General features: G+C 40.9%; 1 protein-coding gene across 1 annotated transcript in view; it reads left to right on the forward strand.

Annotated features, from left to right (window-relative positions):
* The window catches only part of ATG4A (autophagy related 4A cysteine peptidase), a 59,891-nt gene that overhangs the window by 27,270 nt on the left and 6,315 nt on the right, over positions 1-26,306 (forward strand). Inside the window, exons 3-10 of the mRNA XM_056808947.1 lie at positions 9,154-9,225; positions 10,286-10,384; positions 15,120-15,221; positions 15,387-15,459; positions 20,839-20,918; positions 21,583-21,764; positions 22,034-22,112; positions 25,450-25,595. Of these exons, the coding sequence (XP_056664925.1) occupies positions 9,154-9,225; positions 10,286-10,384; positions 15,120-15,221; positions 15,387-15,459; positions 20,839-20,918; positions 21,583-21,764; positions 22,034-22,112; positions 25,450-25,595 (833 nt within the window). The remainder of the gene's footprint in view (positions 1-9,153; positions 9,226-10,285; positions 10,385-15,119; positions 15,222-15,386; positions 15,460-20,838; positions 20,919-21,582; positions 21,765-22,033; positions 22,113-25,449; positions 25,596-26,306) is intronic.

Genomic DNA, 26,306 nt, shown 5'->3' on the forward strand with positions numbered 1-26,306 from the left:
ACTGATATAGGTTCTTTTCCTTCCCTGATCTCCTTGGGAAACAGACCCAGCAGTGATATTGCACAGTCTACAGGTATACACAGTATTAATAACTCCAGGTGTAATTCCAAATTGCTCTCCAAGATGGTTGGATCAATTTGTAGTTCTACCAACAATGTATTAGTATCCCTATTTTTCAACATCCCCACTAGCATTTGTCATTTTGCCCTTTCATCATTTTAGCCAATCTGATAGGTATAAGATAATATCTCAGAATTATTTTGATATGCATTTCTTTAATCAGTAGTGATTTGGAACATTTTTTTCATATACCTATATATCATTCTGATTTCCTTATCCAAAAAAGTCTGTTCTTATCTTTTGCCCATTTATTAATTGGGGAATGGCTCTTATTCTTAATACGTTTGACAAAATTCTCCATATATTTTAGATATGAGACATCTATCCAAGAAACTGTCTATAAAATTTCCTCTCCAATTTTCTACTTTCCTTCTTAATTTGGGTACATTAGTATTATTTGTACAGAAACCTTTAAAATTCAGTATACTCAAAATTATCCATTTTACATCTCACAATGTTCCCCATATATTGCTTACTCATAAACTCATCTCCTAGCCATAAATTTTATAGGTAGTATATTCCCTGTTCTAATTTGCTTATGATATCTCCTTTTATGTTTAAATCATGTATCCATTTTTGATATCAGTGAATGATGTAAGATACTGGGCTATACCTAGTCTCTGCCAAACTACTTTCCAATCATCCCAACAATTTTTTACCAAATTGTAAGATCTTATGCCAAAATTTTGGATCTATACTTTTTTTTTTAAACCCTTACCTTCCGTCTTGGAGTCAATACTGTGTATTGGCTCCAAGGCAGAAGAGTGGTAAGGGCTAGGCAATGGGGGTCAAGTGACTTGCCCAGGGTCACACAGCTGGGAAGTGTCTGAGGACAGATTTGAATTGAACCTAGGACCTCCTGTCTCTAGGCCTAGCTCTCAATCCACTGAGCTACCCAGTTGCCCCCAGGATCTATACTTTTATCAAGTGTGGAGTTATTGTAATCCTTTATTACTGTTTGTTGTCTGTCCTGTTTTATTCATATGCCTTTCTATTTCATAGCCATTACCAGATAGTTTTGATAATTGCTGTTTTATAATACAGTTTGAAAACTGATATTGCTAGATAGCTTTCTTTTACATTTTTTATTAATTCATTTGTTATTCTTGATCTTTTATTCTTCCAAATTAATTTTATTATTTTTTTCTAGCTCAATAAAATAATTTTTTGGTAATTTAATTGGGACAGCATTGAATAGGTAGATTGTTTTAGATAGGATTGTCATTTTAATTATGGTGGCTCTGCCCACCCATGAACAATTAATATTTCCCCAATTATTTAAATCTGACTTTATTTGTGTAAAGAGAGTTTTATAAGTATGTTCATGTAGTTCCTGGGTTTTTTTTGGCAGATATATTCCCAAGTATTTTATTCTATCTGTAGTTATTTTAAAGGCAGTATCTCTTTCTATCTCTTCTTGCAACACTTTGTTAGTGATATATAAAAATGCTGATGATTTATGTGGGCTTATTTTATACATTACTACTTTGCTAAAATTATTGATAGTTTCAACTAACTTTTTAATTGAATCTCTTAAGATTTTCCAATATATATCATCTGTAAAAAGAGATAATTTTATTACTTTTTTGCCCATTCTGATTCCTTCAATTTTTTTTCTTCTCTTATAGATAATACTATGTTGAATAATATTAGTGATAATGGGCATCCTTGTTTCACTCTTGATCTTGTTGGGAAGGCTTCTAGTATTACAGAAAATATTTACTGATGGGTTTAGGTAGATGCCTCATATCATTTTAAGAAAAATTCCCGTTTATACCTGTGTTTTCTAATGGTTGTTTTGTTGTTGTTGTTGTTGTTGTTGTTTTTGCTTTTTAAAATTTTTTTCATTTAATTAGATGATTTAGAATATTTTTCCATGGTTACAAGATTCATGTTCTTTCCCTCCCCTCCCCCCACCTCCTTTCCATATTTGGCGCACAATTCCACTGGGTTTTACATGTGTCATTGATCAAGACCTATTCCCATATTATTAATATTTGCACTAGGGTGATCTTTTAGAGTCTATTTTCCCAGTCATAGCCCCATCGACCCTTGTGATCAAGCAGCTGTTTTTCTTCTGTGTTTCTGCTTCCACAGTTCTTTCTTTGGATGTGGATAGTGTTCTTTCTCATATGTCCCTACGAATAGTCCTGGATCATTGCATTGCTGCCAGTAGAAAAGTCCATGACATTTGATTGTACCACAGTGTATCAGTCTCTGTGTATAACGTTCTCCTGGTTCTGCTCCTCTCACTCTGCATCACTTCCTGGAGGTTGTTCCAGTCGCCATGGAATTCCTCCACTTTATTATTCCTTTGAGCACAATAGTATTCCATCACCAACATATACCACAATTTGTTCAGCCATTCCCCAACAGAAGGGCATCCCCTCATTTTCCAATTTTTTGCCACCACAAAGAATGCAGCTATGAATATTCTTGTACACGTCTTTTTCCTAATTATCTCTTTGTGGTATAAACCCTCCAGTGCTATGGCTGGGTCAAAGGGCAGACAGTCTTTTATCGCCCTTTGGGCATAGTTCCAAATTGCCCTCCAGAATGGTTGGATCAATTCACAAGTCCACCAGCAATGAATTAGTGTCCCTACTTTGCCACTTCCCCTCCAACATTCATTACTTTCCTTTGCTGTTATGTTAGCCAATCTGCTAGGTGTGAGGTGATACCTCAGAGTTGTTTTGATTGTGTTTTTAATAGAATGAGTGTTGTATTTTGTCAAAGACTTTTTCTGCATCTGTTGAGATAATAATTTGATTTTGTTCCTTTTGTTAATGTAATCAATTATGTTGATAGTTATTCAATGTTTCTAGCAATGACTTGATGAAGACATAGAGGACCTTCATCCTGTAGGTAGATGATCCAAAGCTGGGAAGGATAGTCAATAACCAATAAAGCTCATGTGATCATAGACCGAATTAATATAAGAAGAGGGCCCAGAATGAAGGAGGTAGTAATCCTGTTTTACTAGTTGTTGTTTTTTAAACCCTTACTTTCTGACCTAGTAACAATTCCAAGACAGGACAGTGTCAAGGCCTAGGCAAACAAGGTTAAGTGACTTGCCCAGGGTCTTAAAACTAGGAAGAATCTGAGACTAGGTTTGAACCCATGTCCTCTTAACTCCAAGCCTGATGCTCTATCCATTGTGCCATCTAGCTGTCTTTATTCCTGTTTTACTCTGCTGTTGTCAGACTACTTATAGAGCATTGTGTCCAGTTGCATATTAGGAATTAGCATTTTAGGACAAACATTGACCAGCCAGAGGGCATCCAAGTATAGTGGCTAGGGTCCTACACTCAGAGTCAAGAATTACTGACTGTGTGACCCTGGGCAAGGCACTTAACTTCTGTTTTCCAATCAAAAGGGGTCAGACTAGATGACATCTAGGGTTACTTCTAGCTGTAAATGATCCTAAGATAAGGTGAAGGAACTGGAGCTATTTAATTTCTAGTTTTCAGGGGAACATGATTTATATCTTCACAAATTTAATAGAATCGAAGAATGTGTGCATCTAGCCAGTGCAACCCATTCATGAAGGGGATTCCTACCCTAGTACACCTTTAGACTAACTTCTGCTTAAAGATCACCAAAGATGGAAAAGCTGCCATCTCTTGAAAATACTTATTCCTCTTATAGAGAGTGAACTCAGTGGTTAGGTCTTTCCTCACATCAATCCTCAGTTTACCTCTTGGTCACTTGTACTCCTAGCTCTGCCTTCTGAACAAAGAGAGCAGGATTAATCCGTCTACCCTTCAGTGACTCTTTAAAAACTTGAAGATACATATCAGGCCAGCTAGGTAGCACAGTAGATAAGAGAGCCAGACCTGGAGTTGGGAGGACCTGGATTCAAATCTGGTCTCAGACACTGCCTAGCTGTATGACCCTGGGCAAGTCATTTATTACTGATTGCCTCACCCTTGCTACTCTTCTGAATTAGAATTGATACAAAACAGAGGGTAAGGGTTTTAAAACATTTATAGTCTTAAAGAGTTGTCTGGAGGCATTGGGATGAAGACACATATCATGAGCTCCCTGAATCTTCTCCAGTCTAAGCCTGCCCAGTTCTTTCAAAAGATCCCTATATAGTATGTCCTCAGAGTCCTTCATTTGGTCTCCAGATTATCAGTGTCTTACTAAGCTGTGATGCCAAGGCCTGAACTCAGTACGGAAACCTAGTCTGACTTTAGCAGATGCTATGGGGTTGAATATTATCTCTTTGCACATGGTTCCCAGATCCAGATCTCCAGCCCACTCTCTTTCCTGAGTTTCTGCCCCACCTAACTAGCTATCTAGTGAATACTTCATACTGGCTATTGGAGAGATCTTCAGCTCAATATATTCTAAACTGAGCTCATCATCTTTCCCCTTAAATCCTTTCTTCTTCAGCAGTCCCGATTTCTAGCCGTCTTTTTAGTCTTCCAGGCTTGTAACCTTGGCATTATCCTGGATGCCTCACTTACTTTGACCTCACATCCATTCGGCTGCCCCAGCTTGCTGTCTTTACCTTTATAATATCTTTCTCTTTTGACCCCTTCTTTAAAAAATAATAATTTATGTGAGAGGTTATGAAGGCTGAAAAGTGTCTATGTGAATGACCTTCTTAGATTTGATAACGAGCAGCCACCTAACTGCCCCCCTCGCTCAGATTATTTATTTATTTAAAACCCATATCTTCCGTCTTAGAATCAATGATTCCAAGGCAGAAGAGCAGTAAGGACTAGGCAATGAGAGTTAAGTGACTTGCTCAGAGTCACCCAGCTAGGAAGTGACTGAGGTAAAATTTGAACCCAGGGCCTCCGCATCTAGGCCTGGCTCTATCTACTGAGCTACCTAGCTGTCCCTCTCACAAAGATTATTGCAAGAGCTTCCTATTTGGTCACCCTGTCTCAAGTCTCTCCCTACTTCAGTCCATCCTCCATAGTGTTGCCTTCTCTACTTAATTGACTTCAGTGGCTTCTCTTTTTAGCTTTTTTTTTTCTAACCCCTCACCTTCTGTCTTGGGGTCAATACTGTGTATTGGCTCCAAGGCAGAAGAGTGGTAAGGGCTAGGCAATGGGGGTCAAGTGACTTGCCCAGGGTCACACAACTAGGAAGTGTCTGAGGCCAGATTTGAATCTAGGACCTCCCTACTCTAGGCCTGGTTCTCAATCCACTGAGCTACCCAGCTGCCCCCTTCTTTTTAGCTTTTACAGCCATGTACAACCTGACCCCATCCTGGCTTTCTAACCACTTTGGAAATTATTCTCAGTGGTAGGAGCAGTATCTTAATGCCTAACCCCATCCACATTAGGCTAGATTTTCCTTTAAAAGGCATTGAGACATCCCTCCAGACTTGGTTGGTCCCTGAGTCCAAATCAGGCATGAGTGCCTTTCAGATACTTGACTGGTGGATGTTTGGATCTTTGCTCAGTTGAACAGACTCCAGACGTTCTTGGCATCTCTCCTTGTTGAATATGGCTAAGTTCATTTCCTTTTGTTAATTATCCAATGACCTATAAAAGTCTCTTTTGTTTCCACATGAACCTCAACTAAAAGGGAACCAACCTGAGTGAGGATTGGTCCGCAGCCAATGGGCTCACTCTCTCGTGAAAGTGAGTGGGTCTGCAATACAGAATAAGCCCCATTGGCCTTCGCTTTTTAGGTGAGGCTTTTCATGATGCCTCTGAAAAGCTGGTTGCTTGCTGTGAGACAGACACCCTCCACTTCTGGGAAATTAGAAAGCCGTGTGCTGTGGCCATTCAACTACAAGAAAATAATGTGCTCTGTGTCCCCAACTGTACCTTAAAGAAGGTGTTGGAGGTCTTTCAGCTTTAGGGGGAGGGTGGTGGCAGGCCCGAAGTCCTTCCCATCTACTCGTTTCCATTGGGAGATCCCTTCTGAACTTCATTTATCTTCAAAACAACCTGGAGTCACTGACCTTTTGAGGGGGAGAAAGTGACGTAAGAAAGGACAGATTCAGTAGAACTCGTTGTCCTGGCTCTTGCTGGGAGGGCATCCCAATGGTTGATCTAACTCAATTACCTCTGGGGAGGTTTTCTGAAAAAAAACCAGAAACAAAAGAACCCCTACCTCCTCCTATTTGTGCAAATGTTTGGTTTGAATGGCTTTTCCAAAAGAGCGTGGAGCTGAACTAGTAGTCCTCAGCTCTGTAACTGTGTGGGAACATAGCCAGCCATTGGAGGCTGGCGGGAGAAGTCCCAGTAGTGAGGGAATGCAAACAGAGGCAGATCCATGGAATGTTCAAACTGTTGAACAGCTGTGCTCAAGAAACTGCTTGGTTTGCTTTTAAAATTTGGAACTTGAGAAACCAACCACAGTTTTGCCACATGGATTTTGTCAAGGTTCTTTGGTGCAAGCTTGGGAAGGCACTTGAAAGGACAGACTCAGTTTCTCCCCAGGAGCGCAGAATAATTTCTGAAACTGGGAATATGGCCAAATGTGCCAAGTTGACCTCAGTTAATTAGCTGAGGACCGATAGGGGTGCTATATCAGTCTTAAAAAACCCCTCACCTTCCATCTTAGAATCAATACTAAATATTGGTTCCAAGGCAGAAAAGCTGTAAGGGCTACGCAATGGGGGCTAAATGAGGGTCACAGATCCAGGAAGTGTTGGAGGCCACATTTGAACCCTGACCTTCCATCTTAGAGTCAATACTGAGGATCCGTTCCAAGGCAGAAGAGCAATAAAGACTGGGCAATGGGGATGAAGTGACTTGTCCAGGGTCACACAGCTAGGAAGTATCTAAGACTAGATTTAAACCAAGGACCTCCCCTCTCTAGGTCTGGCTCTCTATTCAGTGAACCACCTAACTGCCCCCTCATTGTTCTTTTTAAAATGTTTTTATTCCAAACTTAGGACACCCAATAAGATGGGTATTTCCACAGACACAGTGGAACAGATAAGCAGGGTGCATATACATGCAGCCAGGGGTGTATACCCCATATAGCTTGTTTATTCCTTTGAGTAACTGTTAAGTTTCATCTAGTAGTTTCAAAGTTGTCCCTGGTTGCTTTCTACTGGTCTTCTCTCCATTCTCTTCCATACATTTTCTTTTTTTTTAAACCCTTACTTACCCTTAGTGACAACTCTAAAAGAGAAAGGCAAGAGCTAGGCAATGAGGGTTAAGTGACTTGCACAGGGTCTCACATCTAGGAAGTATCCAAGGCTAGCTTTGAACCCACCCTCCCTTGGGCCAGACTCTCTATCCTCTGTGCCACCTAGCTGCTCCTCTTTCATACATTTTCTCAAATGCTTCAGTGACTTCTTTTCTTCTTTTTTATCCCTCCATTTTGCTAACTCTGAGACCTTTCTCCTGATCTTCCTCTTCAAAAATAATAAAACTGGAAAAAAAAACCCTCACGATAAGTATTTAGCATTAAACAAAACAAATTTCCACATTGGCCATGTCAAAAAAAGTAGGATTCATTCTGCTTCTTAAGTTCATCTCTTAAATAAGAGAGTAATTGTAAAGTGCTTAACATAGTGTGGCACATAGTAAGTGCTTTAGACATCTAGTCATGACTGTTATTATCATCCCTCTGCCATCAGGAGTAAATGAGTAGAGAGTAGACTTCATCACTGATCCTCTTGTCTTTGCATTGATCAGAGTTCTTAATTCTTTCAAAATTGTTTTAATTTATGTCGTCATTATTCTTCTGACTTTGCCCACCTTGCTAACATGGGTCTTCCCCAGATTATCTGAAACAGTCTCTTTTATTATTGCTTATAGTACAATTCTATTCCATTATATACCTTGGCCATCATTTGTTCAGTGATTTCTTAATTGAAGAGTACTCCTTTGATTTCCAGTTCTTTGCTACTCCAAAAAGAGCTGTTAGGGGGCAGCTGGGTAGCCAGGCCCAAAGACGGGAGGTCCTGGGTTCAAATATAGCCTCAGACACTTTCTAGTTGGGTGACCCTGGGCAAGTCACTTAACCCCCATCACCTAGCCCTTGTCACTCTTCTGCCTTAGAACCAATACATAGTGTTGATTCTAAGATGAAAGGTAAGGATTTAAAAAAAGAGCTGCTATGAAGATTTGTGACTATAGTGATCCTTTTTTCTTTTTTGTGGATCTCTTTGGGTTAGAGGCTGAGCAGGCTGCATGATTTAGTAACTTTGAGGCATAGTTCCAAATTGCTTTCTATAATAGCTTGATTCCGTCTCTATTCTTACAGAACTCTTATTCATTCTTGTATTCATCCTTGGTTGCCTGCCCCCAAATTTGAGTTAGTTGGTGAGTTCCCTTGTATCCATTTGATCTTCTTCCTATAACTCTTCCTCCTTGGAATTGTTTCCCCATATGTTTTTTTCAGAATGGCATTCTTGATGATTTTCTATGGATTGACTTTCTTTGTAGAATATTAGTACGTGAGATTCGGCCCATCCTTCCTCTGAATCCTTTGAAATCTGTTCTCCACAAACCAGCGTATGTGTTCAGCCATGCTAGATTCTCCCTCTTAATTACAAAATCAAGGAGAGATTGGCCACTTTCCTCCCCAATCAGGGTCCCCAGTCATTTCCACCCTACGTACCATTACCTTCTTGTTTAAAGAGAATCAGATCCAGATAGAATTTATTCTTGTTGCTTCCTTCACATTTAGAAGGATGAAATTATCATTAAGGCAAGTCCAAAGGAGAGAGATCAAGGACTGCAACAGATTAATCGAAGTCCTCCATTGCTACCATGCCCTGTCGCTGAGCTAACTAAAATGATGGTTTGCAGCAGTCAGAGAGAGCTTCAATTTTCTTTCATACTGAATCTTTGACCAAAATTACCAACAAGGCAAGCAACTAAATGACTTTATTTTCTCCTGGTTGAGGGGAAAGGGGAAGAATAGAAAGGAGAGGCCCCGGTGTCTGAGATAATCCACCAAAGAGTTTCCACGTAATTGAGATTTTGTTGCTCTCTTCCTTACCTATGATGACAGTGCAATTTAACTGGCTCATTAGATGCCCAGAATTCTTCTGGCAGTATTTGTTAGCAGCTAATTAATTCTTACTTTTACTTTTAATTACAGAAAAATCAAAGCTTTTGTCTGATATAAGTGCTCGTCTCTGGTTTACGTACCGAAGGAAATTTTCACCAATAGGTAGGTCTATTGCCTATTAGGGAGGGCCCTTTTTCTTACTGGAAAGAGCTCTATATTTGGACTTTGAAGATCTGAATTCAAGTCCTGGCTCTGCTTGCCACTTACTTAACTGTGTTATTGGGCAAATAATTTCATTTCTCCTTGCCTCAGTTTCCTCATTTGACAAGTTGGAATAGCTGCCCAGATAGCTTCATGGTGGTGTGAAGAAATATGGGTAATTGGCTCACTCACGTGAACTTTAGGATTGGGCCTTGTTGAGTACTGATAAGTGCCCAGTGTATTATATTATGGAGACCCTTTCTCCAACTAGGCATTGTTTTTGCTTCTACGAATTAAATTTTTATTTATTCTATGTGAGGAATCATTTGCAAGGTTGACGTTTTTATTTGAAATCTGTCCAGTATCCCTTTTTAAAAAAGCCTTTCATCTATTCAGACCCATATTGCCAAAGCAGCACTGTGAGAAAGGGAGGCACCCAGCTATCCTAACAAGAAGACACTAGAAAGCTCTGACCCAGCAGGATCCTGATTTTATGTAAGCTCACAAACGTGGTGCACCTTTGGAAGACAAGTCGGTAAAGTCCCATGAGACTGGCTGCCCCAACTGAAGAACACTTGAGTGTAAAGGAAGTTTCCAAGTAAATGCCAGCAGTGAACTCAAATGCCTTCCCCTGGGTGTCAGTAGAAGCTAGCAGGGCCTTGAGGTATTTCCTATTCAGTATGGCAGTGAAAAGTGCCACTAGAAAGGTGAGAATCTGAGAGAAGACCAATGAAAACAAGGTTTGACAACCACCAAAAAAAGGGAATCCTTTCCTTAGGGAGAGATGAAGGGGAGAAGAGGTAACTGATCACTTACTACAGCAACAGACTTAGTGAGGTCAAGGAGACTGACTCCCAGTAACTAAGGGGATGCAGGGGTGCAAGCAGCAAAATCTCTTTCTCACACTGCTATTTTGGGAATATTTTCAACTCTGACCGCTAAGGCCCCTTCCAGCTCTGAATCTATGATCCCATGATCCTATGAATGAACCCTTGTTCATTTCTGACCCTTTTGCCAATAGGAGGAACAGGCCCATCATCAGATTCTGGCTGGGGGTGTATGCTACGCTGTGGACAAATGATGCTGGCCCAGGCCCTCATCTGCAAGCACCTGGGAAGGGGTGAGTGACTTGTCTGCTGCCACCTGGATCATTTGTTGTATATTTTAGCAGTGGGCTAAACTTGGGGGATGCTTTAGAGGAGAGCAAGCATGGGTGCTCAAATACTCCAGTGGCTGAAATTGCAAGTAGTGATGTCTGCCAGGAATAGGAGACAGATGTTTCTTGGTGACTCAGCAGAAAAGCAAGTTATTGTTCTCAGGAAGAACGAACAGACACAGTGGTGCATGCCCTTTAGGATTTCTATCCTTTTTATTGTTGAACTAAGTCCATCAGCATACTGGATGGAAAGAAGGCCATTGTGACAGATCCATTTCTTAACCTTGTTAAAAAAATCAAGATGGCAGCCAATGGAATTATATATTGGCAGCTGAAGCTGTCCAGGCTTGTGTTCACTAAGGCTAGCTACTTAGTGCCAAAAGAATTAGACTAGTTCCTTAGTTAAGGACCATCCAATTATGATAACTGGAGCTAGTGTGTCTTGTTTACTCTTCTCTGAAATATCCCTCTTTTGGCCTAAGGCCAGCCAGAGCAGAAACGATGGACACACAGTTTTACTGAGTGAAAAGATTTAGTCTAATTCCATGAATGCTTCTTGGACACTTGCTATGTACAAGATTCAATACTAGGCACTGGAGCTACATAGACAAAAAAATGAAACCGTCTCTGCCCTCAAGGAGCTTACATTCTATCAGAGGTCTAAACCATAGACAGATAAGTAAATACAAAGTAAAATTTTAAGAGGGCGAGTCCACTGAATTGCCATTAACTGTGTTAGGGCCTGGGGTGTTGCCAGGAAAGGCCTTACATATGAGCTGAACGTTGAAGAAAAAGCTAGGGATTCTACATAGTGGAGGTGAGGAGAGAAGGCATGCCAGGCAAGAGATACGGAAAGTCACATACAAGGAACATCCAACAGGCTAGCTTAATTTGAATGGGAGAGAAATCACATGAAATAAAATTGCATAGCTAGGCTGGGGCCAGATTACAGAGGGCTTGAAATACCAGGCTGAAGATTTTCTAACTTAGCTGAGAGGCACTAGGGGCCTACTAAAGATTTTGAGTGTGGGGCAGGGTGACGTGGTCAGTTCTGTGTTTTCGGGCTTTGGGAACATGGATGGGCAGGAGAAGGACTGCCAAGATGATGGAGCAGAAGCAGGGCCGTGGAGAGACCAGAAATAGCTCTGGACTCTCAGGTGCGTTCTAGTCTCAGCTCTGACTGAGGCTGGCTCACTAGCTGAGTGACAATGAACAACTTTGAAGGAGGGAGGTTTTTAGTTGAGGACCTTAGGGTTCTGGATTCTGCTTTGAGCTACTTTGTGTTTTTATTAATGATCTGAATAAAGGTTTAGTAGACACTTGTAGCATATTTTCAAATGTCAACAAGCTGAGGGATATGGGAAACACTCTGGATGGCCATTGGGATCCAGAAAGATGCTGATAAGCAAAGCTTTAGACTGAATCTAAGAAGCTGAAATTCACCAGGGATAAATGTTAGCCTTCTAATTGGGTTCCAAAATCAACTTCATCAATATAAGGTAAGGAAAACTTGGCTAGAGAAGGCCTGGGCACATGAGTGGACTGCAAAATCCATACAAGTCAACGATATGATGCACCGACCCCTAAAACTAATGTGATCTTTAGCACACTATCGAGGCAGTTGGGAAATGATATTCATTCATTAAGTCAATAAAACATTTATTAAGCACCTACTATGTGCTAGGCACTCTGCTAGTCTCTGGAGGTACAAAAAGAGGCAAAAACCCCACCAATCTCTGACCTCAAGGAACTCAGTCTTTTTAAAAATGTTCTTTCCCCAATTCCATGTAATAACAACTTTTTTACTTACATTTTCTGAAATTATGAGATCCAAATGATCTTCCTCCCTTTCTTCCCTCTTCCCTCCCGGAGATGGTAAGCAGAACTCAGAGTCTAATGGGGAGATGGCATGCAAACAAATATTACAAAACAAGCTGTATACAGTAGAAATGAGGGATAATGAAGAGAGAAAGGCATTGGAATGAAGAGGGATTGGGGAAAGCTTCTCTATACAAGATGGGATTTTAGTTGGAACTTAAAGCAAGCCAGGGAGGTCAGTAGTTGGAATGGAGGCGGCACAGCCAGAGAGAAGGCCCTGATCCAAGGAATGGAGCATCTTCTTCATGGAACTCCAGGAGGCCAAAGTCACTGGATTGAAGAGTACATGGTACTGCATCCCCCTTCAGAGCCAGATGCCGTGCTTGGTCTTGGGGATAGAGAGGCCCAAAAAGAAACAGTTGCTATCTTCTAGGAATTTATATCCTGCCTGGGTCAGGCCAGGTGGAGGATTATGGTCACTTCTGCCTTTAAGAAAGTCATTGATAAACTATAGTGCGGTACATGGAGTCAGGAAGACCTGAGTTTGAGTCCTGTGGGTGAACCTACATGAGTCACTGAATATTACTTAGCCTCAGTTTCCTCTTCTGTGAAATGGAGTACCTATCTGATGGTGTTGTTTTGAGGATCAAATGATACGATATATATGCCAAGTGCTATATAAATACTACTATTTTTATTCTCATCATTATTAGTTGGGAAGCATCCAGAGGAAGGGGATCAGGATAGTGAAAGACCTTGATATCATACCATATTAGGATTAGTTGAAGGAACTGGGCGTCTTTAGCCTAGAGCAGAGAATGATTTTCAAGGAACAGAGTAGCTGTTTTCTAGTATTTAAAGGACTGTTCTACATATAAGGAGTTCAGCTTGCTCTGCTTGTCCCCAAGGATAGCAGCCTTGGGTGGGAGTTGTGAAGAGGTAAATTTGGTTCAATGTTAAGAAAACTTTCCTGACAGTTAAAGTCATTCAAAGTGGAATGAGGTTCCCTAGGAGGGAGCGATTTCCCCTTCATTGGATGTCTGCAAAGGCCAGATGGTCCATTTGAGAGGCCACTGTGGGTCCTTTTGACTCCATAAATCTGGGGATCTTGGACTTTATTTTGAAGGTCTTCCAGCTCTTGTTTAGGATAATATTTTTTCTCTATTTAAGGTTTCAAGTTATAAAAACAACAATTCCTTTAGCCCCCTCTAGCTCCAGAAAGGAAGAGGGGAATTAGACAAAATCTGGGGAGGGCTTAGACCTAGGCCTTCCCAGGGCAATGGGGAAAGCCCTGGCACCTTTTCATCTCATCTTGCCTACTTGAGAGGGACAAAAGTACCCTATTGGTATGAGTCTTAGAAAAGAAACAAAAAATCTAGAGGGGCTTTTATGCCCTTTCTTGGTGAGGTAAGTTGGGGGGCCTAATTTGAATGCCACATTGCCTTTGTTAAACAAACTCATAACTTTTTGTTAGTTGTTGCGAAGTTCTCCTAGGATCCTAGATCTAGGGCTGGGAGGGACCATTAGACCATCTGGTCTACTCCTTCACTTTACAAAGGAAATTGAGGCCAAGATAGTCTCCCTGTTCCTTCTTTTCTTTCAGAACATTTTTTCCAGGGGACTAGCTTGGCAATTCTGATTGTATGTTTAAATGCAGAGAATTGACAAAATCTCTGGGAGGAATTTAGAAATAGAATTTTCCCCTTAAACCCAAGTTGAGAGGTGTGCCTTATATCTTATATGATTTTGTCTTTATTTTAAAAGTTCTCTTTTCTTGGGAATGGGATGAGCTCATTGGAAACCAGAATCCAACCATATGTTGTTTATTATAAGCAACACATTTGAAACAGGACACACACAGTTAAAATAAAGGGCTGGAGGGAGGAGGTCAGCTGGGTGGCTCAGTGGATTGAGAGCTAGGCCTAGAGATAGGACGTTCTGGATTCCAATCTGGCCTCAGACACTTCTTAGCTGTGTGACCCTGGGACAGTCACTTAACTCCCATTGCCTAGCCCTTACTGCTTCTGTCTCAGAACCAATACACAGTGTTGATCCTAAGACAGAAGATAAGAGTTTATAAAATAAATAAAAAAAATAAAGGGCTAAAGGGGGCATCTAGGTGGTTCAGTGAATTGAGAGCCATTTCTAGAGACAGCAGGTCCTGGGCTTACTGTTCTTCTGCCTTGGAATCAATACTTGGTATTGATTCTAAGAAAGAAGGCAAGGATTTTTTAAAAATCTGGTTCAAATCTGACCTCACACTTCCTAGCTGTGTGACCCAGGACAAGTCACTTAACCCCCATTGCCTAGCCCTTACCGCTCTTCTGCCAGAGAGCCAATACACAGTATCAATTCTAAGACGGGAGGTGAGGATTTTAAAAAATTAGGGAGGAAATGCCCTCTAGAGGAAGGAATGGTCAACAGTGTCAAATGGGGAAACTGAAGGATGGATTGATTGAACAATAGAGACCGTTAGATTGAATGATAAAGAAACTGTTGATAACCTTGGATAGAGTAGTTTCATTTGAGTGGTGGAGTCCAAAGCCAGATCAAAAGGGTTAAGAAGTGAATGAGAGGAAGTTGAGGCAATGAATATAAATAGCTTTTCCAGAGGAGTTGGTCTTCCAAAGGGAGGAGAAAATAGGATGCTAGCATGAGGGGACGGTAGAGTCAAGGGAAAGTTTTGTAAAGATGGGGAAGATCTGGCCATGGTTGTGAGTATCAGGGAACGAGCCAGTGTCCTTTCATAATGTGGACTCTTTCCTTAACTGTTTTTTTTTTATTAAAAGAAGGGGATGTTTTTAAGGGGAGAAGATGTGACATTTCAATTATTATTGATATTGATTTGGTTATTTTTTATGACTATTTTCCCCCCCTTAAGACTGGTGTTGGGAGATGCAACAAGAACAACCTGAAGAGTATCACCGAATCTTACAGTGCTTCTTAGACAGGAAAGACTGCTGTTATTCTATCCATCAAATGGGTAAGGATGCACTGGCCTACAGCTTCCATGCTAACCCCAGAGGGGCTATGGGAAAATCAGTCATCTTCTTGGTTAGTAGTCTTTGAAAATTATACAGAATTTAGTAAGTTGTATCTTGCTGAAAAATTCTTTTGCTAACTTGTTCATCTTCTCATATAAAAATAGCACAAATGGGCGTAGGAGAAGGAAAATCGATTGGTGAATGGTTTGGACCAAATACAGTTGCACAAGTGTTAAAGTAAGTAAAACAGACTATCATTTATTTATGTGGTTGCTATCCTAACTATTTTCCTTTTCTCCTCACTCCCTCTACCCAGCTCACTTCTATCCTTGGTCCTTCTTATCCATTCACTCAGTCACTCCCATATCCATTATACCTGGCATCTTTGCATCCCTCTGCCCAACCACGCTATTACATGAGAAAAATCTGTGTGTCAGTAGAATGACTTCATCTGGACGTCCCTCTGGAAATGTTTAATATCACACCAATGTTAATTTACCAGTCTGAGGGCACTGCATTGCCAGACCTCAAATGAAAATAAAAAACCGGGGTCATCAAAACTAGAAAACATAAACTCGATGAGCAAGAAACCAAAGCAGCCAATAATAGTCTCCCTGGATTTGCTAAATACAAGGACACAAGATGCTTATCTCTTTGACAAGAACTGCTAGGAAGACTAGAAAACCACTTAGCAGATATTATGATCAAACTAGCACTTCACACTCAAAATGCATACTCAACCTGAATATAAAAGGTCACATTATATTTGAGAATCTAATCTTTCACAACTATAAGAAAGGCCTTGAACTGTCACATCTTGTGCTTTATTCAGCAGAACTCCTAGCAATCATTAATACTCTGCCTACCCGCCTTGCCTTCCTGGAGAGATCCTAAACACTTGGGCTGCCCATGTACAAACCCTTTTCCCCATAGCTAGCTGGCAACTGGCCTACTCCTGTCTGCCTCCCCCACCCCTCAGCAGCCCACTCTAGATCTGCCCTATTCCTCAACTGTGCTCTTAAAAATGCCTGTTCCATAATTAACAACATTCCTTTCATCTTAAACCTCTTCCTTTCTCATTCCTTCCAGAATCCAATGTTCACTGAGACTTTGCTCCTCTTCATGACACTGTTGGCTCTCTTGGCTATACTTTTTTTCTTATCTCTCAACTCCCTGGCCATGGTGGGGATGCCAGACTATTCTCTGCTCTTCATCGCCACTTCCAGACTTTTCTACTTTACTAAGCAAACTTACCTCCCTTGAGGTTCAGACCAGTAGGCCAGTCTAGGTCTTGGTGGCAGGTCCTACCAGCTTGAGAGAGCCGATTGTCAAATTCTCAGCAAATGCCACATATCAGGGTTTGACTTATTGTTCTGTTGGTTGTCTAGACTAAAAAAAGTTATGGAGTGATGGATAAGTTACTCTTGGTAATACTTGAAAGGCTGGAAAAAGGAGAGGTACCACAGGCCTAGATAGAAAGGCAATTGTTCTAATTTCCTAAAAAAGGAAGAGAATAAAATTTACAAATTGTAAGCCAATGAGTTTTACTTAGATTTTTGGGAAAATTCTAGAATGACTCATTAAAGAGATAGGTAGAAAGGGGAGTAGTCATTACCAAGAGCCAGCATGGTTTCATTAAGAGCAGGTTATTCTAGGGGCAGCTAGGTGGCACAGTGGATAGAGCACCAGGCCTGGAGTCAGCAGGACCTTGGTTCAGATCTGGCCCCAGACACTTCCTTGCTATGTGACCTTAGGCAAGTCACTTAACTCCATTTGCCTGATCCTTGCCCTTCTGTCTTAGAGTTGTTATTAAGACAGAAAGTCAGGGTTTTTTTAAAAAGCAGGTTATGCCAGACTATTTCTTTTTGTGACAGTTAATAAATTAATAGATCAAAAGAATACTATGAAGTTTGCCTAGGTTAGAGCAAAAGCTTTAATAAAATATCCCTCATCTTATGGAAAAGATAGAGATCTCCAGATAGATAGTAATATGGCGAAACTCAAAGAGTAGTTGTTAAGAGTTCTGTACTTGGCAGAAAGTCTCCAATGTAGTGCCCCAAGGATCTATCCTTGCTTATTTTAATTAGTGACTTCACTAAAGTCTTAGATGGGTTGCTTTTCTATTTACAAGTGACACAAAACCAGGAGAGATAGCAAACATTGGATAACAACGTGAGGATCAAAAAAGACCTCAAGAAGCTATAACCTTGGGCTGTTCTCAACCTGGGGACCATGAACTTTTTAAAAAATTAATAGCTACATTTTAATGCAATTGCTTTTCTTTGTAAGCCTATGAATTTTATGCCTTTAAAAATAGAGGCAGACTTTACCAGACTGCCAAAAGGACTCACGTTATTGCTGTTGTACATTTGTATCCAACCCTTTGTGACCCCGTGGACCATAGTGCCTGTGGGATCTTCTTGGCTAAGATACTGGAGGGATTGGACATTTCCTTCTTCTTTTTTTAAACCCTTACCTTCTGTCTTAGAATAGATGCTAAGTATTGGTTCCAAGACAGAAAAGTTGTCGGGACTAGGCATTGGGGCGGGGGGAGGGTTAAGTGACTTTGCCAGGGTCACACAGCTAGGAAGTATCTGAGGCCAAATTTGAACCCAGGACCTCCTGGCTTTCTACCCACTGATACATCTAGTTGCCCTTTGCCATTTCTATCTCCAGTGGATTAAGGCAAATAGTAGTTAACTGACAGGGTCAAATGATTTGTGAGTGTCTGAGGCTGGATTTGTACTCATGTCTTCCTGACTGTGGGCTGAGCACTCTATCCACTCTGCCACTTAGCTACCTCCTAAGGGGAAGTCCATGACCTCCCTCCCTAAAAAAAATGGAATCAACACTTCTCATCTAATAGGATGAAGTATAAGAGGGATAAATGTAACTTTTTACATTTGGGTTCAAAAAATCAACCTATGGCCCACTTTTGACCTTTCAAGATTTCCCAGGTTGCAGAGGCTCCTGTCCCTCTACCTAGAATGAAAAGTACAAATAAAAAATGGCTAAGGACTGAGACCTACTTCTCAAGGACCACATGGAATCAGAGTTGAAGACTTAGGACAATCCACCCTACTTCAAGGTCTCTCACTGGATACCATGAGCAAAAGAATCACCAGCCTCCTGCAGATGTGACTGGCTGTGCAGTCAGTCAGTAAAAGGCACCTCCCAACCATGGGACTAGCCAACCAGAACCAGTTCCTGAATATCCACACAAGCTCCACAGTCTTTCCATACTACTTTCATCCTATGTTATTGCAGCTCTCCAGGAAGCAAGTTTCCTAGTTTCTCCATGTGGGGAAGTGACAGGAGCCTCCTGCAGGGAAGGAAGTTGTATCAGCCAAGCAAGCTGATGGAGGCAGATGTGCCAGATCTCTATTACAAAGAGAAACAAGAAGACATCTCTAGACAGTCTTGGGGGTGGGTGTTTTAGGAATGATAATCTGGCAGAAGAGATTGATGGGTAAGAAGAGAACCCAGAGAGAGCAGTGACATACAAAATTGAAAGGATAAAGTATCCAGAAGGAGAGGGTGGTTAGCAAGGCCAAATGAGAGGTCAAGAAGTAAGAGGACTGAGAAAAGGCCATTGTGTTTGTCAACTGTGACATTATTAGTAACTTTGGAGACTATATTTTTAATTGAACGATGAGGTCAGAAGCCAGAATGCAAAGGATTGAGAAATGAGTAAGAAGAGAGGAAGTAGAAGTAATAATTCTGGACAAGTGTAGTAGTGAAAGGGAGGAGAGATATAGGACAATAGCCAGAGGAGATGGCAGAGTTTAGTAAGGGCTTTTTAAGGTTGAGGAGATTTGGATGTATTTGAGAGAAGGATTGGAGAGATGGGAGGATGATTATGGGAACAAGCTACTAGAGAAGAAAGGAAGAAGTAGGATCAAAGATACACACAGAGAGGTTGGCCACCTCTTTATCAAAGACTAGAATAAAGGAAAATAGAATCTGGGATGATGTCAAGGGCTTTTGAAATAGAGGGGAGGGAAGGAAAAAGGAGTTTCTGGTTCATGTTCTTTATTTTCTTAGCAAAGTATGTCCTCACTGTGGCAGGGGTATATGGGAAGCTCAAGGAGAGAAAAGAAGGTTTGGAAAAGCCACTGTGGCAAATGGTAAAGGGTCCAGGTAAGACTGGAAAATTTAGATTTTTACTTCAGTTGAAGGAATTGGAAATATTTAGCCAGGAGAAGGGAAGACTCAGTGGGGGATATGATAACATCAAGTCTTTAAGTATCTGAAAGGCTGTTACATAAAAAAGGAATTAGCCTTTTGGGCTTGGTCCCATGAGGCAGAACCAAGAGCAATGACTGAGTCACAAAGAGGTAGGTATGGGGATTATGTTACTAAAAATGACCTTCAGAATTGTCCCTCAGGAGGTAGTGGACTGTCCTTCACTGGAAGTTTTCAAGCAAAGACTCATTATATCATTGGGTATATCACACTCATTATATCATTGGGTATATCATGGAGGATAATCTTCATCAGTTTTGCATTGAAGTAAATGACCCTCATTAGTTCCCTTCCAGGCAGTTTGGAACTATGCCCAAAGGTCTTTAAATGAATGCCTACCATCCAGCCATACCACTGCTGGGTTTGTTCCCCAAAAAGATAATAAGGAAAAATATGTGTACAAGAATATTAATAGCCGTGTTCTTTGTGGTGGCCAAAAACTGGAAAACGAGGGGATGTCCTTCAATTGGGGGATGGCTGAACAAATTGTGGTATCTGCTGGGAATGGAATACTCTTGTGCTAAAAGGAATAATAAAGTGGAGGAGTTCCATGGAGACTGGAACAACCTCCAGGAAGTGATGCAGAGCGAAAGGAGCAAAACCAGGAGAACTTTGTACACAGAGACTGATACATTCTGGTACAATCGAAGGCGATGGACTTCTCTACTAGCAGCAATGCAATGACCCAGGACAATTCTGAGGGACTTATGAGAAAGAAGCCATCCACACCCAGAGAAAGAACTGTGGGAGCAGAAATACAGAAGAAAAACATTTCCTTGACCACATGGGTCGATGAGGATAGGATTGGGGATGTAGACTCTAAATGATCACTCTATTGCAAATCTTAATAATATGAAAATAGGTCTTGATCAATGATACATGTAAAACCCAGTGGGATTGCGTGTTGGTTATGGGAGGGAGGAGAGGAGGGAAAGAACATAAATCATGTAACTATGGAAAATATTCTAAAGTAATTGATTAAATAAATAATTTTTTAAGAGTTCCTTCCAACTCTGAGATCCTTTGATTCTTAAGGCTGAAGGGAAATAGATGTCTCAAAGCTGGGGCAAAGAAGCTAGAAATGACTTGAATATTTGACTTTGTTGCTAAATTAATATCACCAAAATGAAGCCTTCCTCACCGACTTGTGAGGGTCAAATTAGATAATGTTTATAAAGCCCTCTACAAATACTCAAATTACTATACAAAAGTATTCTTAATGTCTTTGTGCAGCTTTAAGCTAAGATTTTTGTAATACCCTGTATTACAAATTATTAGCTATTATGGTAGTATGAGTAGTATTTATTTGGCGCCGACCCATACAGCTTCCCACCTTCTCAAAGAATATTTCCACTGTATATTGTATTCCAGAAAACTTGCTTTATTTGACGAATGGAATTCCTTGGCTGTTTATGTTTCAATGGATAACACAGTGGTCATCGAAGATATCAGTAAGTCACAAGCCTGTTTCCCTCCATGTTATAGCTTATCTTTTAATCCAGAGCTTAGTTTAGCAAAGGACTATGGTTAACCCCTCCTACTCTTACTCTCAAAGTTTTCCTTTTTTCTTTCAATTATCTTGTTTTTTTGAAAGTTAAAAAAAGAAAATACACCAAGAGTTCGTTACCCTTGCCCAATGTCTCCAGCAAGTAAAGTCAGTGACTTTTTCAACAATGTTTGCCAATCACCTACTCTGTGATATTCACTGTTAAGTGTTGAAGGGTGCTGTCCAAGCCATCAAGTGACTCATGGTATAGTTTGGAGGCCAAACCTAATGTACCAGGCCAGTAGAGAATCAGTCTAATACTAAGTTGGTGCTAGAGGAGTTAGCGAGGGGAAGCTTGGTTCTTGTTCTGGTGTTGCTTTAGGAAGTCTACATGGAGTAGCTAAGTGGGCCTTGAAGAATGGGGAAGGGTTTCAATGGGCAGAGAAAAATGAATTTCAGGAGAAAGGGGCAGCTTGAGTCAAAGAAAAGGTAGAGGCATGAACAGCCCATATGTAGGGGACCAGGTAGGTTCCTTATTACCTTTGGTCTTTCTTTTTGAGTCTCCTTCCTTTGGAATTTGTAAGAACAGCTACATACGTTGATTTAACCAAACTCTCCTTATTTTTTAGAAAAACTGTGCCACATGTGCCCTTCCCACCTGACCCACGACAGTTCTCCCAGTCCTGGGAATGGCCTTGACCAGAGTACACATCTTCCTGAGCCTAGCCCTGGCTGGAAGCCTCTTCTGCTTATTATACCCCTTCGCTTGGGCATAAACCAAATTAACCCTGTCTATATTGATGCATTTAAAGTAAGTTGCTCTCTTACCTTGGCCCTTTGTTGCTCGGGCAGCTTCCATGTTGTGTAGAAATCTATAAGTAATATGAATAATATGAAAATAGGTTTTGAATAATGATACATGTATAACTCAGTGGGACGCTTGTCAGCTTCAGGAGTGGGGAGGGAACAGCAGGGTGGGGGGATCATGAATCATGTAACCATGGAAAAAATATGCTAAATTAAAAAAGGAAAAAATTTACAAAAAGAAATCTATAAGTCAGCTGTTCTCTTTCCCTCTAGGAGTGTTTTAAGATGCCACAGTCTTTAGGTGCATTAGGAGGAAAGCCAAATAGCGCTTATTATTTCATAGGATTTTTGGGTAAGTAAAGTATAATCACAAGTCATTTGGGATGGGGAGAAATGGGTGGGAAAGTTTCTCTTGGAAATCCTTAGCTAGTGATCATGGAACAAACATTTGGCCGTCTCCTGGATCCAACTGAATTCTAAACTGGAGAGAAGAATGCTTTCAAGGGGCCTTATCACCACCAGCTACAGCCCCTTTTTCTTATGACCAGATGGTAGCTATTGGACGCCATTACTGAGTGGAAAGAGACCAGATCTGGAGTCAGGAGACCTGGGATCCAGACCTAACTTGTCCACTGAATCTCTGCATGATTTTGGGAAAATCCCTTCTCTACTCACCTCTTCGCTCACTTTACGTCTCAGGTTCTGCATCTGTGAAATGAGGGGATCAGATTAGATGAGCTCTAAAGCCCCTTCCAGACCCAACGGAATGTTCTTTGAAACGTCTCCTGACATTCTTTGTGTGGTGCCCTTTTTTCAGGATTCTCTCCCTTCCCATGGGGACTTCTAACCCTGTTTACCTCCCATGTCCTTTTAAAGGCTTGCTCGGTATGAGGGGTGACAGAAATGAAATTACAGTATATAATATGGCATATGAGAAAGGGCACTGGGGTTGGAGTCAGAGGGCCTCAGTTCAAGGCTCATTTCTTTTTTTTTTTAATTTTATAGTATTTTATTTGATCATTTCCATGCATTTTTCATTAAAGACAAAGATCATTTTCTTTTCCTCCCTCCCACCCCCCGTGGCCGACGCGTGATTCCACTGGTATCATATGTGTTCTTGACTTGAACCCATTGTCAAGGCTCATTTCTAAAACTATGTGCCCTTTGAAAAATTACTTCTACTGCTTGCCTCCCTTTTCACATCTGCAGAATGGGTGGGTTGGACTAGATGACCTCTTGGGTCTAGGATCCTATTGGGACTTTAGGCAAGTCCCTTCCCCTTTCTGGGCTTCAGTTTCTTTCCCTGTAAACTGAGAAGGTTGGACTAAATGTCCTCTGCGGCCTCTTTCAAGATTCTTTGGTCCTTACTCAGTCATATCTATTTCAGTGCCTCTATCTCCCTCCTGATCTTTTAGCTTTTTCTTTCCTCTCCCTCTTCTTGGTTTCCCACTAGTGACTCTCTGTTGTCATCTAGCAAAAGGCAGAAGAAATAAAGGTACCCTGGGGCTTTAGATATCATACAGTATAGTGAAAGCCCCTATGTATGATGCAATAATGTGTTTACTTCAAGTGATACCTTTGGTGATCCCATGTTTCTAATGGAAAAAATGCTTTTTTATGATTTGTCCCTAGAAAGAGCCTGAATCAATAAGTAAAGTGAGTTGAGGCGTTCTTTGTAGATTTATGTCAGGATCCTAGGTCTAGATCTGGTGAATACCTCAAAGGCCATCTAGTCTAAATACCTCATTTTACAGAGGTATTGGCTGTCTGTCTGAGTTACACCAACCTGTCCACAGCCTACGCATCTTCTATTTTGCCCTACTCGGATATCCTCACTTTATATCAATATTTCCAATCACTGAAAATAATCCAAACCTCCTTTACAGAGGAGGAAACTGAGACCTGGGGGGTTGAATGACTTCAAAGACAGGTTTTTAATACAAGTGCTGTAACTCTAGGACTAGGTCTCTTGCCACTCACTGTACCAACCCTGTGGTAAGCATTATTATTATTATCATCATCATTTCTCGACGATTGACAACACTGGGCCAGATGTCTCCTCATCACTGATGTGAAAATGATAATGGTGGTAGGGATGTGTCAGAGGTATTATTAGTGTGGAGGTGATAATGAATATTGTGTGACCATATGACGATGGTGGGGAGGACGAGACAGAGACATGGGGGTCATATGGCAGTGATGATGAAGGGCTGATGGGAGAGACATGATGTTGGTGCTGGCACTAGTGTGGTTGTAATTTAGGTGAGGATAGGATAGTGATGACAGTGCTTACATGTTACAATGACTTTACTACTACTACTACTTTCCCTGTTACTCCTCCTTCTTCTCTCCTCCTCCTCCTCCTCCTCAAGATAGGGCTAATGGGGATAACAATGGTATTCACACTGATGGTACTAACAGTGATGGTGCTGAGGATATGATGATGAGGCCAATTGATTAGTCCATCAGGAGGGTATAGAAAGAGAGAATCCAGGTGAGAGGTGAAGAGGCCTATACTATGGAGGTGGCTCTATGAGTTAGAGAAAGTGATGGATGTAAAATGTTGTAGAGGTCAGATCAAGACTTAGAAACCAGAATCTGTCATCAGAATGACCTGGGTTTGGATCTTGCCTCAGATACTTATTAGCTAGGTGATACTGAGTCTTTCTGTTCCTCAGTTTACTTACCAGTAAATGAGAGAATTGCACAGCTTTTGAAATATGTTCTACTTCAGTCTGTGATTCCCTTCTATAGATATATATGTAATTAAGGAAAATAATAGTAGTAGTAACAGTAGTAGTAGTAGTAGTAGTAGTAGTAGTAGTAGTAGTAGTAGTAAGGAAAATAGTAGTAGTAGTAGTAGCAGCATCAGTAATAGTAGAGGAGGAGGAGGAATAATAGGGAAAGAAGTAGTAGTAGTAGTAGTAGTAGTAGTAGTAACAACAATTAGCATTTATATAGTGCTTTAAGATTTGCAAACCACTTTACAAATATTTAATTTTATCTTCACAATAAATCTAGGAAGTAGGTGCTATTATTATCCCCATATTATAGTTAAAACTGAGGCAGACAGAAGTTAAGGGACTTGTCCAGAAACATATAACTAATAAGTATGTGGAATTGAATTTGAACTCAGATCTTCCTGATTCTAGGTCCAGAGCTCTATCTACTCTGCACTTGCTGCCTCAGTCAGGATAACTTGGATATTGTAAACTTCTGTATCTGTAAGGATGTTAGTGCCTTCAGCACAAATGGGGAAATTTGGAAAAGCCATTGCTTTTGGGGAAATGAAGATGAATTCTATTTTAGACATGTGGAGACTGAGATATCTGCAGGACATTCCACTGAAACTATTTAATAAGCAATTCAAAACTTGAGCTCTGAAGAGAGACCAGAGTCAGACATATGTAGATCTGGGAGTTATCTGTGTAAAGGTGACAGATGAATCCATGGGAGATGATGGAGCTCACCAGGAGAAAGCATAGAGAAGAAAAAGAAGAGGGTCCAGGATGGAACATTGGGATACACGGACAAGAATGAACCAGTCATTCTGCTCTCACTGCTGGATTTCACCCAGTCTTGCTTCTTATCTTCCTAGAAAGGGCTGGGAGAAGGAGGGCTTCCTCCTCCCCACACAGACACCAGTGGTGTTTGGAAAGGCATAGCCTGTTTTCTTTTTACCTCAACAGGAAATGAGCTCATCTACCTGGATCCTCACACCACTCAAACTTTTGTGGACTCTGAGGAAGATGGAACAGTGGATGACCAGAGTTTTCATTGCCAGCAATCCCCACATCGAATGCAGATTTTGAACTTGGACCCTTCGGTTGCATTGGTAAGTATGTTTTCCAAAGACTAATGGGGACTAAAATAAAGATCTCAAAGTGACTGTAGCTACTCCCACTCCCTACTCTGTTTGTGCAGCTACAGTGATTGCTGTTCCCTTAGTTGACTACCATCTTTCTTGCCTTCTTTCCTATATACTCTCCTTAAATAGGGAGGGTGTGCATGCATTCGTGTATGTATGTGTTAGTGATTCATACTGGCTTTGAATTGGGAATAAGTAGAGTCCTCTTTCCTAGAGATGAACTGTGTCTACATTCTCTTAGGTAGGTTTAAAGATGACACAGCAGCTGGCTTTCCTTCTTCCTTACTCACTAATTAATTGAGACAGTAGACCTACCTGTATGTCCATAGAATGGACCAGACCATCATTTCTGGTTAAACTGAGAACCTCCCTAGTACTGTGATCAGCCAGAATCCCAATGTTTCCATCCTGTTAGTGAACTAACCATTCTTCTCCTAGGCATGTAAGTTGGCCCTGGGAATAGACAAGTCAGTTCTTATGGATGCAGCCTAGGTTCCCCGGATTCTAGTGGTCAACTCACTAAAAATCAAAACCATTTATCAACTAACTGCTGACTTCACCTATAAGTGGAAATAATCATTCTCCATAGATGACTGCATGTGTGTGTGTGTGTGTGTGTGTGTGTGTGCGTGCGCTTGTCTATATCTAATTATATGAACACCTAGATCTAGAGACTGA

The sequence above is a fragment of the Monodelphis domestica genome, chromosome X (assembly GCF_027887165.1).
Source record: "Monodelphis domestica isolate mMonDom1 chromosome X, mMonDom1.pri, whole genome shotgun sequence".
Taxonomy (NCBI): domain Eukaryota; kingdom Metazoa; phylum Chordata; class Mammalia; order Didelphimorphia; family Didelphidae; genus Monodelphis; species Monodelphis domestica.